Source organism: Podarcis muralis, chromosome 1 (assembly GCF_964188315.1).
Source record: "Podarcis muralis chromosome 1, rPodMur119.hap1.1, whole genome shotgun sequence".
NCBI classification, from domain to species: Eukaryota; Metazoa; Chordata; class Lepidosauria; order Squamata; family Lacertidae; genus Podarcis; species Podarcis muralis.
This window is the reverse complement of record NC_135655.1, coordinates 89,381,194-89,397,339: the sequence shown is the minus strand read 5'-3', so window position 1 is coordinate 89,397,339 and position 16,146 is coordinate 89,381,194. Positions and strand designations below refer to the sequence as shown.

General features: G+C 40.4%; 1 protein-coding gene across 3 annotated transcripts in view; it reads right to left on the bottom strand.

Moving 5' to 3' along the window:
- PTPN4 (protein tyrosine phosphatase non-receptor type 4) overlaps positions 1–16,146 on the bottom strand; it is an 86,861-nt gene that overhangs the window by 29,199 nt on the left and 41,516 nt on the right. For 2 of the 3 annotated variants that reach the window (XM_077934635.1, XM_077934636.1), the window contains 7 exons: positions 15,528–15,648; positions 14,913–15,000; positions 13,363–13,451; positions 10,205–10,268; positions 8,277–8,449; positions 6,911–6,979; positions 1,660–1,794 (listed from right to left, as the gene is read on the bottom strand). In XM_077934635.1, coding sequence (XP_077790761.1) covers positions 1,660–1,794; positions 6,911–6,979; positions 8,277–8,449; positions 10,205–10,268; positions 13,363–13,451; positions 14,913–15,000; positions 15,528–15,648 — 739 coding nt within the window. The remainder of the gene's footprint in view (positions 1–1,659; positions 1,795–6,910; positions 6,980–8,276; positions 8,450–10,204; positions 10,269–13,362; positions 13,452–14,912; positions 15,001–15,527; positions 15,649–16,146) is intronic. The other variant, XM_077934638.1, reaches the window with a different exon arrangement.

Sequence of the window (16,146 nt, the reverse complement as noted above, 5' to 3'; positions counted from 1 at the left end):
TTTGTCTATTAAGAAGCTCACAAATATCAGCATAAAGGCTTCTAATAAAAATTCATTTGGTTAATCCAGTGCTAGTCCTATATAGAATAGACCTATTGAATTTCATGTATCCAAGTTAGCTATCATCAGTTTATTTCTATACCACTTTGTGGTCAAGGCCCCCAAAACACTGAAAAGATTAGTACTAAAGAACACACAATAAAACTACAGCAAATACAAATACAAAAGTATAATAAAATAAACCAGGGAAAATTGAAATATGAAGTAACGCAGGCACACCATGAATCACACTTTCTACAGTCATGAGCTGCATTTGCGTCCTCCCCATAGACACAGCTGCCCTTCACAAACAACTTCTTACACAGTTGCTTCCTCCTTAGAAACAGCAACAGCCAAAGCAAAGTTCTTACAGTTGCTCTCCAGGGCAGGGCTAGCTGGTTCAGATTCCTGACTCCTCAACAGGCAGCAGTTCTCCAGGTGCAGGAACAGGAGCAAGGATAAAGTTGGCATTCACCTTCAAGCCACCAATGGTCCTATTATTGCTATCTGCTGCCTCTAAACCCACAGCAGCCTTCAAATAAATAGGCGTCTTCCTGGAAACAGCAACAGGGTGGGGCTACCTGGCTCAAACCTTCAGGTCAATTAACTTCAATGGGTCTACTCTGAGCAGGACTAGCATTGGATACAGCACCCTGCCTTCTCTTCCTGTAGGAACCCAGCAATCCAGATATAAATGGGAGGCAAAAGGCCAGTATAGGTCAGGAAAAAAATGTTATTTCCTCTTTTGACACAACCTGACTTTCCACCTATGTGGAAAGGTCCCCACTGTCGTTTAGTTTTTTATAAAAGAAGTCATATGTACTCACACACAGCACTTAACTCAGAAACATGACTTCCCTCTAATTTGGGTCACATTAGATTTCCTACACACACATTCAAGTTGTAGAGAGCTAGAGGTTTCATAGCAACAGTAACAAAGACTGATGTAAACCATAGTGTTGTGCTATGTAAATGGCTGGTCACACATCCCTCTCCTTCAGAACCGCCACAAGAAGGAGATATAGCAAGCATCCACCTCCCGATTTAAACAAGTAACAATTTGTATTACATCCGAAATGCAAATTACAGTGCATTTTATATACGGTTTATGAAATTAGCAAGGATCAGAAACAAAGCTTAAACTAACCATAGTCTGTGATGTGGAAATGAATGTTTCCAATCCCTTCCTCATGGCAATGAGGAAGAAGGAGAGACAGGCATGCTAGTTCAAGCCTCACTCAGGCCATTCAATAGCTTAAAGTAAACTATGGTTTAGAACCAGGCCTGTTTTTCTGATGCAATGAAAATAGTGTCTGGGTGAAGGTAGAACCAGTGCAGGGCTCAATCTCGGAGTACATCCTGAAATTCATAACTGCTTTTTCTTCAATATAATTTAATTTAAGGTTTGTTTGTTTTTCTTTATATGTGATTATTATAACATACACTTTGGTCAATCTGCCTCTGTGTTGCCTCACAATTTCTTTTTAAATGCTTAGTATGGAAAAAACTATGGTTCAACACACATCCCTCCAAAAAAAAGGATCTCAAGTACTTTCTCTTCCTTAATAAAATAAAAATAAGAGGTAACTGGTGGCTCAGGGACTATTCAATTTTACTTACTGATTAGGGGTTCCAGGTGGAGAGCGGGATGGTAAACTTTGAGTTTCTAACCTGTCATCAGACATTGAATTCCTGCTGACAACCTCCCAGTCCATCCCGCTTATCAATCTGCGAGCCAGAGGTTTACTTGGGGATCTAAAACAATACAAAAATTACCAATATGTATCTGGAAGTTCTCTGAAGAAATTAATTGGGAATTGAAGTGAACAAGAAAATAGCATTAGCTTTCCCCTATACAGGGGCCGATACACTGACTTGTTATTTAAATATTTCTTCCAAATAGTGCAAGGGGTTTCAGAGCACCTAAAGAAACGTGATGCAGAACACTAAATTCATGCATATAAACAACCAAATCAGCTTGTGCTGTGGCAAAGTCTTTCTCACTACAATACTGATTCACTATGAATTCAGATATGCCACTTTATTTATCATTGCTATTCGATTTATATAGCTGCCCATCAATGAACATTTGGTAGGCAAAAAATTAAAAACACAGTGTACAATAACAATTAAAGCCAACAACAATTAATAAAAGGCAGCAAAAAAACACCCATGCACTGAAGCAGTGTAAGATTGTTTTAAATTTTGGGCTGTAAATTCAGCTGAAAAGCTTAGATAATTAAAAGATCTTCACTTGACACTGGAAAAAGACCATAAAGGAAGTAGACAAACCTTTCCGGAAAGGCTATTCTATAACCAGTTCACTACCAATAAGGCCCTTTCTTTGGTAGCCACCTGCCCCACTTCACTTCACAGACACTTGGAGCAGGGCCCGCAAGGAGAGTATTAAGGTTCCAGTAGGAAAACATCTCCATCTCTCTCTCTCTCTCTCTCTCTCTCTCTCTCTCTCTCTCTCTCTCTCTGTGTGTGTGTGTGTGTGTGTGTAGGAGAAGTGTTTGTGGAAGTGGTATTACAGTGAAACACAGGCAAGCAGAAAAGTATTGCCCTCTTTCCCAGCTGCTTTTTTTGCTTTTCCTCAAAAACGGCAATCAGATTTTGTCACACACAACTACTATGCTTTATGCAATTATGTGTACTAGTCCATAGTTTCTGACGTTAAACTAAACAGCTGCATTAAAGTACTTTTCTTATCAAAAGAGAAACACAACTAGGCTAATGAAACAAACAACCATCTCTACAGCAAACCGTGAGAGAGAGAGAGAGAGAGAGAGAGAGAGAGAGAGAGAGAGAGAGAGAGGGGTACATCTATATGAAATTTAAATAGGCAAGACTTCTCTGTGACTTGGCCAGATGATTTCTAGATTAAAATGAACAAAATAATTTGCAAATATAACATGATTCTAACTGCAAGATGCAATACACTTTTCACAGGCTTTTAAAGAAAAGATATTGGGAACAGAATTAAAAAGGTGTATGATAGACAACTTTAGCAAATACTTTGCCAACTATATCTATTGTAGTCTAGGAAAGAATTAATCCTGTAAGGATTAATAAGACTTTATAAGAATGCAAACATCCAAATGCTGATGGCTTTAGACGTGTTGCATTTAAAAGGGATTTCTGTAGGTTGAATGAGCTTGAATTCTCTTTCTAGGAACATTGCAACTCCTAGAAACACTCACCTTAATTACCAAGTGAAAAGTTGTATTTGTAGTAGTGCCCCTCAGCAGCCAACACAGCAGAAACATTTAACTGTCAAACTGTATTTTGAACATTTGATTATTAACTGTTTTAACCTTGGAGACCCACCCACTTACGCATGTTACCTAAGCTTCCTGTTCTTTGTGGCAATTCAAAGAAACGTTCACCACATTGCAGCAATACACTTCCCAGGGCTTCCTCTTCTAATAAGTGCCCAAGTCAAAAAAATACTAACTGCTTCATTTCTATGGTTTACTTTTAGGTAACTCAAAACATTGCAGAGATTTTAATTTCAATTCCATCTCACATTAACTGGGTTATGGGAAATTATCTAACAAGTACAGGGGGCAAAATAAATTTCCAAACAACTCGGGACACCAGTCTTGGCTTTGAAATTTCAACTGTATTTTAGAGGATTAATAGATTTAAGATAGAGATGCACTATTAGTGAAGAGGTACACTCAACTAAGAGGTAGCTTTGCTCACCAAGGGTTAAGGTGTGCTAAAAACATACTTCTCATGTGTCAGGTGGTGGTGTGGTTGCTCGAGAGCAAACAGGCAAGACTCCAACCTGTCTTTTCCAGGCTTTATTATTAGGGCAAACTATTTACAGTGAAGAGCGTCGCAAGTTCATGTCCGGCTCAGTCGCTAGCAGAATCTGGGAGTGGGCGGTCCTTGTACCTCCTCCAGCATAACAGTCACGTGACCCCCAGCCTTCTCCTCCCTTCCTTGCGCCGAAACCTACTGCGCAGACTGGGCGCTGGCAAAGGGGTGCTTCCCTCCTCTCCGGCTTGCTCAGCCTCGGCGTTGAGGCTCTCCCTAGCATCCCCTGGTCCCACCCCCTCCTCTCCACTGGAGGTGGGGCTTTCCTCCTCACCAGAGGAGGAGCTGCTTCGCAAGATCTTCGGAGGTTCCCTATAACACAACTGCCCTTCCCCCTCTCGCCTCTGACCTGATGGCAGTTCCCTGACATCCTGTATCAAAAGCCAGGGTGAAGAGGTGTGTCTTCAGAATGTACCTAAGGTTGTATATTGATGTTGCAAGACACATCTCTGTGGGCAGCTTCTACTACAAAGAATGCTCCCTCCTGGGACATCACCACCACCTGAGCTTCTGAGGGCTGTGGAACTACCAAGAGGCTCTCTTCTGCTGCTCTTAGCACCCAAGAGGGACTGTAGGGAAGGAGATGGTCTTTCAGGTATTTAGGAATTTAATCACTAATGTGAGCACCTTTGGGCCCAGAAATTAATTGGCAACCAATGCAGTTATTCTAAAACAGGGGTTATGTGAGATGTAAATGGAACCACAGCTCGTAATCTAGCCATTGCATTTTGTACCAATGGAAATTTCTGCGTTGTCTTCAAGGACACCCCCACATAAAGCACACTGCAATAATCCAATCTGGAAGTTACCCGAGCATTGAGTATGGTGGTGAAGTCATTTCTGCCTTTTAGCTGGTGGACCAGCTGAAGCTACAAAATGGCACTCCTGGCCACCTGGGCCTCCACTGACAGTGCTGAATCCAGGAGCACTCACAAACTGCAGGCCTGCTCCTTCCATGGGAGTACAACCTGTCCAGAATATGGCATCTCCCTAATTTCTAGATGTGAGAACTTGGGATACACAACACTTTTATCTCTTCAGGATTCCGTTTCTTCTCCTTTATTCCTTTTGCCCCATTCAGTCCAATACCTCCAAGCACCAGTCTAACATTTGCTTAAGCACCAAAAAGTTGCAAAGGTACAAACAGCAGAATGCTTGAAAACTGAAGAAGCAAGTTCATGCTGTCATTCTGTTTACCATCCTAAACACTTTTAAGGAGTTAAATAATTTTTCCCTTTGAACTGTTGATTAAGCATGCTTTAGATGCATCCAAAGTTTGTGTGAAGATGACATTTAATAGTGCCTGCAGTTCACAGACTGGTGCTTGAGTGAAATGGGCCTTTGTTGCCATATCAGTTCCATTTTGTCCCTCAGCTTCTTTTTTGTCTGTTTACAGTTGCTAAGCAGGCAAGGTCTGTTAAACAAAATGAAAACAATCTAACCAAACTAGCCTCCATCCTCCACAGAAATGGAAAAGTATAATAATATTACTAATAATAGTAATTTATATGCTGCCCATCTGACTGGGTTGCCCCAGCCACTCTGGGCAGCTCCCAACAAAAAATAACCATTAAATGCCCTGGGTTATGAGCTGCTTGGACATGCAAAAGCCAATTTCCCTTGCATCCTAATGAAACCTAATGCAATCAAGGCAACACCTTGCCACCCCCTGAGCCTTGAGTGCTTTTGTGATCTTCTACCTAGTACCAAAACACAGCATAAAGCACCTATTGCCCCCTTTTCAGGAAGCAGCCTTGACATCTCTAGTCCTTTTCTCCTTCTGGGAAACTTATTTCAGCAGACACCCAGGTTTTCTGTTTTCCAATCTTGTAGGCAGACACTATGCTCAACTTTAATTCAATTCAATTCAATTCAATTCAATTCAATTATTCATTTGCTGCCCATCTGACTCTGGGCAGCTCCCAACAAAATATTAAAAACACAATAAAACATAAAACATCAAAATTTTTCCAATACGGGGCTGCCTTCAGATGTCTTCTAAAAATCAAATAGTTGTTTATTTCCTTGACATTGGATAGGAGAGAATTCCACAAGGCGGACACCACTACTAAGAAGGTCCTCTGCCTGGTTCCCTGTAACGTCAGTTTTCGAAGTAAGGGAACCAGCAGAAGACCCTCGGAGCCTACAGGGAACCAATGTAGATCTTTTTGGAAGCTCCCAATCTGCTGACTGTTTCCATACCTCTGCATTCTGCCCAGTGACGTTGTTTGGGAAAACCCACTTTCCCCAACTCTTGGATTTATCCTGCTGAGGATCCATTTCACCCTCCCTTCCCCCTTGCATCTCTCTCAAACTGAAGGACAAACTCTCATTCTTTTATTTGCTCTCTACTACCCCTTCACTCTCTCAATGCTCTGCCTCGGCCTGTTGTTGCTCCCTGTTGTAGCTGGACCAAAGACTCCAAAGTTATCCACTCCTGTTTCTATTGAACTGAAAATCATGTTAGTTCTATGGAACTAACCATGGCCTGTCCTTCGGCTAGAACAATACTAGTGGCCACAGAGACATGAAATCCCCCTAGCACAAGACTAAATTTCCCATTCATCTGCTGTTCTCAAGGAGCTGACTCCACCAAACACAGAAAATAGGTTCAGATGTGTGTAGAGACATGTGTTTACAGTTCCACTGTGTGATCCAGAAACCTAGCTGATCAGATTTTCAGACCATTCACTGTAACAGATTCAGTATACCGATGAATGCACAGACACCAAGGAAGGCCTATTACAACAAGCATAGCCTGTCTTCACACTTTACATATTCAAAGTATGCATAAAAAGGGAATTTGCATTAAGGGAATATGTATTATGATGATACAATATGAAAACATATTAATGTATTTCACTTTGGTACAGAATTAATTTGCAGTATGTTGCACCATACATTAAAATCTGCACAGTAATTTCTGCACAAAGCTATTGTAATTTGCTGATTTTGAGGGAAGAAGAGAATTCAAAACAGGTAAAATAAGCTACTGTAACAATCCACAGACAATAGTACAGGATGCAAATAACTTGAAATTGCTTACCTGGCAAATACCCTGTCCTTATTTGCCTTTTCTTTACCATACTGTACAGACTGGACTTCTGTTCTCCCACTGAAATAAAATTTTGAGATTGTCAAGAAAATAGTGGTGAAAGTGTGGGCAAAAATATTTTGCCTAAATATGAGCACACCGGTGCATCCAAGTCCAACAGTAAAATTACTAGACTAACAGTGAATGCATGTTAGACCTGATGAAACCAGGGGCTTTCCGTATTCTAGGATACTTTTACTAACTGCTAAGCAATTCTTACCTGAACTGACACTATTATCAGATACTGAAGGATACTACATTGGCCACAAAATTTCTCCAAGCCTTTAAAATGTCAAATAGTAATACATTGTAATCAGGGATTAACAACAGAGATTTTCTGTCTGTTGAATACATAAAGATGAGAAAAACTGTGCTTGATTAGGCCAAAGTTCCATCTAGTCCAGCATCCTGTTTTAACAGCAGCAATTAGTTGTACTAGTGCTTCCTGCTCTTGGGATTACCAGCAACTAATATTCAAAGGCAGAACACGGCCATCCTGGCTAGTTGTCATGAGCTTTGAGCTCATGCAGTCCCCCCCCCCCCCCCCATCACCTTGAGGCTTTTGCATCTGCTTCAGACTAATTACAACTTGTTACAACATCCAAACCCAGGGAAAAAATTGCATTTAGTCTTAATGCAAACAAGCCAAATTCAAAGCAGAATTTTGGAAGCTGACTTGCTTTCACTAATCCTAGTAAGATTAGCCATGGTTTAGGGCTGAGATGTATTCTTATACTGTGGTTAATTTAAAATGGAGGTGGAAGCTTCTGCTCTCCTCTTCAGTGCTGTGCCAAAGGAAAGCAGGGAACCTGCAAGAATAGCATTATAGAAGATGCTGCGGTTTTCTCTAGTACTTTTCTTGTTTCTTCACAATCATGCCCTGTGTTCCTTTATTTTATTTTCCTCAGTTTCACTTTTCTCTCACTGTGCACCAGGAAATAAAAGGAAAGGTGTGCCATCTGGGACACTTTCTACATGTTCGCCTCAATCTGTATGGAGTTGGTGCATTTCTATATCTGCCTCCAAATATTAGTAGAACTTAGCATTTTAAGCCTTTAAAAAAAATTATGGGAGGCAGGGATATACTTCAAACAACAGTTTTATAGTGAAAAACACACATTTTCAAAATAAAATTGGCACAGTGCAGTGTAAAGAAAGCTAACTTAACCAGACGCCTATGCAGGCTGTAGAGCAACATAAAAATCTGGAGTATTAAAATATTTAAAAATCAACAGGCGTTTCATCTGATCTATCAGTAAGTTATTCTTTAGCAATATGCTGATATCCCTCCCTCTTTTTACATATGGCCCAAACTTACCAGTACCGGTACTTTGAACCCAAAGTAAAGTAGTGTGCAAAAAAGTTCTTCTGAGGGGGCAGTGGTCTGTCTAGCCGGAAAAAAGTGTGGTGTTCTACACAAGCTTTCCATAAATTTTTACACGCTCGATAATTCACCATGTTGAATCCTAGTAACGTTTCTCTAGATTCATGCTGGGACAAAAAGATTTAAATTTAATAAAATTAGCCTTGCATTCTGAAATGTAGTTGAGGCTACAGTTCTTATGAAATGGTTCTCTTTCAAAAAACACACACACATATTCCAGGAAAAAGGACCTTCCAGTTATCTAGGGAACACTGTAATTAGGGATCTATTCCTTCTCCCTCCTGGCTGATAAATCAACTCCCAGTCATTAAAAAACAAGAACTCATGACAATATTCTTAACCATGGTGGTTCTCAAACCCTCTGCCTTAAATAAAGCCTTTTCATATTGGTTTATTTGCTATAGAACACCTGCATGTCTGTCATAAAAATCCTGTGTTCATGGACACATACTCAGTTCATATATGACACTGACCAAATCTGTTGAATTTACCTTCTTCCTTAAGCTACTCATTACAGGAGATCATCAGTAGTGTTAGGAAATCCACATTTGAGAGAAATATGTCCACTATTGCTGATATTCGGCTTCCAAGTGAACAAAAGGGTTTCCCACCAGTTTGACAAAACCTATAATATGCAATCAGGATATGCCAGGCTCCTTCATTGCCCTTTCTCTTTATAAAACCTTGTTTATCCCCATCTTTGCCTTTCTTCTCTTGCAATTTCTTATACTCCACACCTTGTCTCAACTTTCCCTCCAAAAACCTGGATTGCATTCCTCAGTGTCCCATGCTCCACATTCAAGAGTTCTCCCATCTATTCTGGCATTTTTCTATAGAAAATTAGCTTGTTGTATTATCTGGGTAGTCACACAGTGTGTGCATCTTCTCCCTAACATTTCCATCCGTCTGTATCTTGTGATTAACTTACGGCATGACAAAATGTGTAGAGTTGCAATGAGATTACGATGCTCTACACTACAGTTTTTCAATCTTTATAGCAGTCCTGCCAAACTTCGCTCCAGCCCTTTCACACTGACTCTGTGGTAAGTGGATTGCAAGGTAGAAAGCAGCAGCAGAGTCTATGTTTCTTAAGGAATCAATACTCTCTGTGCTTCAATCTCACCCCCAGGGCTAAGGCAGGATTGGCTGATGCACACGAACCCAGATTATTCTACCTGCTCAGCTCCAGAAAAGTAAATAAAGCTGAATTTAGACATTGGCTAGTGCTCTTTGTGCTTGCTAACTCTCTTACATCATGCAGTTTATTCTTTCATGGTTGCACCTTATTTGCCAAGGGCAACTTGTTAAGCCACTCACTGAAGGGGCGGGAAGCTGTTTTACTTGACTGGCAGCTAAGAACCAGAGTTTTGCCTTTCTCATAGCAAAGAATGATGGTAGGAACCTGTTTGTTATTGGCATCTGAATCGCACTTGCAAATCGATGGAGGTGAGCAGACAAGCAACTCATAGCATTGCTGTCTTAATGCAGCCTTCAATCCCTGCTTCCTTTCCCCTTTCCCCACCAGATGCAGACACAGACAAAGACACGTGAGGATGTGTACTCATGCAACCCTATATTAAGAACTTTTAAGAAAGAGAATTTGCACCTCCCATTTTCAGTCTGCAAAAGTGACTATCAGTCAGACTACAACTCTAACTTTAAAATATCTAATATACTATTTCATAAAATAGGGACCATTTAAACTGTAGTATCTGCCACTAGGTAATTCTATAATGAACAACACACTACTGAAGTAGTGTTATCATGTATGAAGCTCCAAAGACGTAACTTGCATGAAACCATCTCTGACAACAGTGAAGCACTTTGCAACTTCAGATAAAAATGTTAATATCAGTACTCACCAATTCTTTTCTAAGCTGAATAAAAAACTGCTTGCACTTAAAAGAAATTTTAACAATCTTCAACCTAAGTGAAATAAAAAATCAAAATGATGTAATATTTCTTTAAAATGCACAAAAGGTAATTACCAAAAGGGATCGGGACAGGTTATGACAAACATATTTGTTGCCCAATGCCACTATGATCCATGGGAGAGGGTAAAGATCAGTTCTGTTCATGATGAAGTTCCCCAAAACAGCCACCAGAAAGGCAAAACAATCAGAAAGTGATATTCCTTGAACATCAATGATCCCAATATATGATTGCTACAATTTATGAAGTGAATGAAGTGGAGGGAGGTTCAAACTCACTAGAGCCTGGTTGGGGAGGAATGGGTAATTAATCTCAGCAAATGGCCAAAGCATATTTCCCTTATCCTTTGTAAAACATAACAACCTTAGCTTTTGAGTATTTGTTTCATAAAAATCGAATAAAATGCTGCAAAACTAGCTCCTGTCTGGCTTTTATCAGAATGAGGTTGATTTCAGCCATGCAAGCCAAGAGTAATATTCTTTCTCCTCCAGCACATGATTTGCATATGATAAGATCACATACAAGAATCCTCGAGTATCAGAATGCAACTTCTGGAAGAGGTTCAAGGAATTGATTAAGCACTGCCAGTACTGAAATTGTGATGCACCTGTAAGACAATTGGCACTTTCCACATACAGTTAGGAGAGTTGTCTGTAAGCAAGATGACAATATTGGTTGTTACTGCTGCGACATTACTTTTAACATATTTATTGTGCTGTTGCTGTCAAGGAAGGATAAGATACTGATGAGCATGGATGATGAAAGTGGTGTGGCTGCAATCAATCATGATTATAGAATCAAGTTGTTCAATTAAAGCAAGTCTCTGTGTAGTATGCATTCCTTATTTTAAGCAGATTTGCTGTGCTATTAATGAATGACAACACATCAAAGTATCAAATTATTGTTGGGATCCAGAGTTGTTCTTACTACATGTGTGGCCAACAAGACAGCTTAGGGAGCATCACACCTATCCAAATATTGACTCCCTTGTAAGATTGTATCACTTCCCAGGGACATCAAATAAAATAAGTAGGCCAAACCAATCCACCCTGAAGGACTGTTCTAACCTCCCAAGGAGAAGCTATATTCCCACACTGTTCTGTGAATAACCAAGTTATGAAAATATTTAGTATGATTTGTTTCAATCACAGAATCAGCTGGAAGTGTTGGAACCATGCGGGACATCTTGTCCAACCCCCTGCAATGCAGGAATCTTTTGTCCAACATGGAGCTCAAACCCACAACTCTGGGATTAAGAGTCTCAGGTTCTACTAACTGAGCTATCCTCCACACTGCCTAGGGTTGCCATACATCCGGACATACCCAGAATACTGCTATCGAAAGCAGTGTTTGGGGTGAAAATAATCCAGACGCACAGCAATGCATGCTGGCAGTGTTGTTTTGGGCGATTTTACTTAAAAAAAAGAAGAAAGAAAGCTCAACAACTTTTGTCCAACCCTAACACTGCCCTGAAATATTATCTGAAAGGTTAGGAGAAAACCTAAAGCACATGTGGGGGAGGGGGAACGGGAAGGAGGAGAGAGAGAGGCACATTCTCTTATGCTTGCTGGAGATATCCCACAAAAATTCTAAGCTGAGGTGAAAATTGAAGCATTTATTACTTTGAATCACATTTTTCTCTGGCTCCATCCTCTGTTTGCTCTAGCTCCACTCACTGCCAGTAAGCAGCCCTCAATAATTACCCGTGTGAGAATGTGGTCCTCAATAGAAAAAGGTTGCCCACCCCCATCCTAAATGCTGCTGCTTCTCTTTCTTTTCAAATCTTCCCCCCAAATTCCGCTTTTCTGTGAACCTTTGGCTCAACAAACCACTTAGGCCTTGAAAACCAACTTAAGTATGCGCAACTGCTCTGACTGCATAGGTCTTCTCCTTATCAAATTCTAGATTGTAATCTCCTTGGTACCTGGGCTCTGCTTTTTGTCACACTGTAAAAGTATCAGTGCTGCTAAATAAACACTGTTCATGATAAACCTCACCCCATTCGAATTATTTCATCAGCAAAACATATGCAGTCTTAAATAGGATTCCATGCATGGGTGTAACTGTAACTTTGTATGCTAATGAGAACTTCAGACAAGTGCTTCCCAGCCTCTGTTGGTTGAGCAAGTAAGTTTCTGCAGGGAATACATGTTACTTTCCCCCTGTCTAACTAAATATATATATATGAGTTTGTGGCATGTAGGTAAGAAAGCACCATAAAATTAGATACATCACTGTGGCTCACACACAAGACATTCTCAGTCTAATATTCAAATACCATAGTTAAAATCAATTAAAGAAGACAAAGTTTTGCAAGATTCAGGGCTTTTGAAATAAGACTGCATGGTAAACAGTGTTCTTTCACCTGTGAAAGTTGGCCTCTGGAGTGGGATACATAAATGTAAAAACCAGACCCTGAGCATTTACTGGTTCCTAATTCTTTTCTGTTCAGTACTTAGGAGCCTGTTGTTTTATTATATTTTTATTGAACTTTAATGTACTTGATCTTACATTGTGACTGTCTTGATGCCGGTGTGAAAGACGGTATGTAGATTTTCAAATTAATACATATAGATCCACCTTAGCAGATGTTATCTGGGTTTCCCAGGGGAGGAGTGGCCCTGCTACATGAACAGAACCCTGCTCACATCTCTTTGGACCCAAGTATTTAATACAGTCTTTTTACTGTCATCCCTACATCCTATACAGAAAACACTGAATAATAAATTGGATGAGCACCTGTCTATTCTAGACGGTGCATATATAGTAAGGTTTTCCCCTTTCACTCCTGCTATACTGAATCGTAACTCTAGAAGTGTGACAAAGAATAGTCCAAAATATACTAGCTGAATAAAAATTAAATGCACTAAATTTTCCATTACAATCATTACATTACAATTAGGCGGCAAACTTTGTAGGGATATTTTCAAAAGCTAATTGCCACACAAGAGACACCACTGGACATATCAAAGGCTACATTTTAGAGTGACTAATTTAGAGTTGATGTACACTTAGCAATTTATGATAAGTTATTCAGATTTAAGAAAGTGTGTGGCAAACAAAATGTTTCCCTTAAACACATCCTTACCATGGAAAGGTGTTAATTCGTACCCTGTTCTTATAAATTAGTATGCCTCCCGACATTACTCCAATCATAATTTCATTGTTACTTTGATCCTATAAAAAAAGAACAGGGAAAAAAAATGAATGCTTATGTGTCTTCTGTTCTCTCATATCGCCGTCTTGCAGATCTTATTGCCCGAAAACATGCAAGATGAATTTCTAGAATGTTTACAGGAAGGAAACATTGTTGCCTCAACAATCACTTCCTGTCTCTTTACTTTGCTTCACCTTGCATCCTGATCCTTCCATCAACATCCCTGAGGCCCTCCCACAATCCCTCCTCGGTACAGAAAGTCTACTATACAACAGAGCAACAAAGGGAGAGACTAGACAGACTAGAGCAACGGCTGGAAAGGATGAGAAGTAATTGTTAATCAAAAGGGGACTCTTCAGTGTAGCAGACACCCATGTGAAGATTTCTCATGACCCTATTTCAGTACCCCAACCTTGACGAGCAATCTTATGCAACAAAGCAACTTGAATTAAGAACCTCAGCACTCTGTGGGTGGTTGAGGAACAAGAACTAATGGCAACAGAGGTGTGGAGTCTCAGGGACAGAGAAAGAAGGGCTGAGTAAAATGAGACATGGGCTCTGCTGTGACAGGCTAGCTCCATGAGGCCTCCTCGCCCTTCAGCTGTCCCCTGCAGGCAGCCATTCCATCAGACTGCCTCAGTGGGAGAGACAGGAAGCGGAAGGCTCATTCCATTCACTCTGCTGAGGTCCAGCAACATCAGGCACCTTCTGCACCTGAATTGTGCCAGCTGGTTAGTATAGGAAGAACTGTTTAGAAACTAGTGCCTAAATTTTGCTTTTGGTTTTCGTCTTCCCTCCCTGTCCCTTTCCCCTATACAGATTGTATGCCCAGGGACTGACTTGTTTTGACTGTATGTAAGCAGCTCTGAACAGCAGGGTACAAATGCTTGAAATACATTTTTAAATAAAAAAAAACTTAGAAGGGAAGGGAAATGGGTCCAATTAATTAGGGCTAAGACGGCTGGATGGTGCCTTGTACGCCACTTTCTGGCAGGTCTTGCAGCCAAGCTGGTGCCTTTTGTATTGCTCTGCTTTTCCTTTGGACCACATCAGCGAGGCCAAGAGTCTTGTCGTCTGGGCAGCCCAGGACCTCCATAGACACTGCCCAGGCTTGCACCCCAGAGAGCTCACTTCAGTGCTGCTAACACAGCAAAAAGAACATGGAAGGCAGCATTTATGAGTTACTGGTCTCTGCAGCCATAGCAGGTGCTGTGATGCTCCAGTGGTTTGACTTCACCCCGGGAGCCACACCTCAAGACATACAGATACCACCACCACCATCAACAACAACAACATTAAATAGAGAACTATCTATTATTTTCAAAGTAACGTTATGGAAATCAGATTTACTTTAATTTTGTTGAATATTATGATACATTTAAAAAATTAATTTCTAAGAAGAGAACTATTGACCATTCAGACAATGCTATGTTTTGTTTTGGGTTTATTTGCATGATTAATACTAATCAATTGACGCTTACCCTTGCATAGTGCAATTCAACTCCATAGAGTTCTAAGGTCCGGGCTGTGCTGAGATAACTAAATTCTGCTTCAGCAGGAGACAGACCTCTGTAATGACAAAATAAGAACATAAAATAGCTTAAAATATATTTAAGGTAACCTGAGGGTTCTTATTTAAAAACTATTTTTACTGGAGCCCAAAGAGCAAGAGGGAGTTACATCGGCTTTAGGGCAATTAGCATTTTAACTGCCCCTGCTTCCTTGCCTGGTTTTTCTCTCGCTAAAGAGGAGCAGTCACACCACACCTCCAAGCATATAGTTTTAATATTCAAAATACAATTATGATTGTAAAAGTGTATTTTCAGATGCATGTACCAGAGCATGCATTCATTTTAAGTCTAAAACCTAAACAGTATTAGTGATCTTTCACCACTAGTTCTCTCTGTAGCAGTTACCTGATCTTAAATGAGTTATTTCTCCACAAAAGTATTGGATGAGACACACATGCAGTAACCTGAGGTTATAATGTAAGGAGCTATTTTTAATTAACACACACAGAAGCAGCTCAGGGTAGATTAAATTAGTTACACAGTTCTTCAGACTGCAACCTTATTTTTTCTTTCTTTTATGCTTACATATGCTGCTGATGTAGTTTGGACACTTCTTTTTCAAACTCTTGAGGCTGGCCGGGGATAAAGGAATAGTCTGAGAGGTAGCCTGGGAAGTTCTCTGAAAGGTTGTAGTCTCCCAGTTCAGCTGAAAGTTAAGAGATACATTTAGCAACAGCCCCATTTCAGCACCTTGCAATCCATGCAGTGTAAGAAAGGGGGAAAAAAATTTAATCCACCAGCCTTTAACTACATATGAAACAAGTTCAGTCTAAAACTGTACAAAAGCACCTAATGTTGTTTGTATGAACTGAAAGCACTCTAGTTTCAAAATTAGAAAACTAAATAGTTACACAAGATTGACTACAAGAAACATAACAACTAGGGGCTGCTGACCCTGCTTGCTTTACTCTTCAACCCCACCTACCACCTCCTCTCACCAAAGCCACCTTCTCCCCAAAACCACACACATCCTTACTCCATACCACTACCCCCCTTATAGTTTGCCAAACCTCTCTACCCCCATCTTCCCCTTAGACTGGGATGAAGAAGCTTTTCTAGCCCAAAGGCCAGATCTTTGGCCTGCCAGGGAAGATAAAAGTTGTCAGGTAGGCTCCTATTGGCGGTCACACAAACTGCAGTGTGA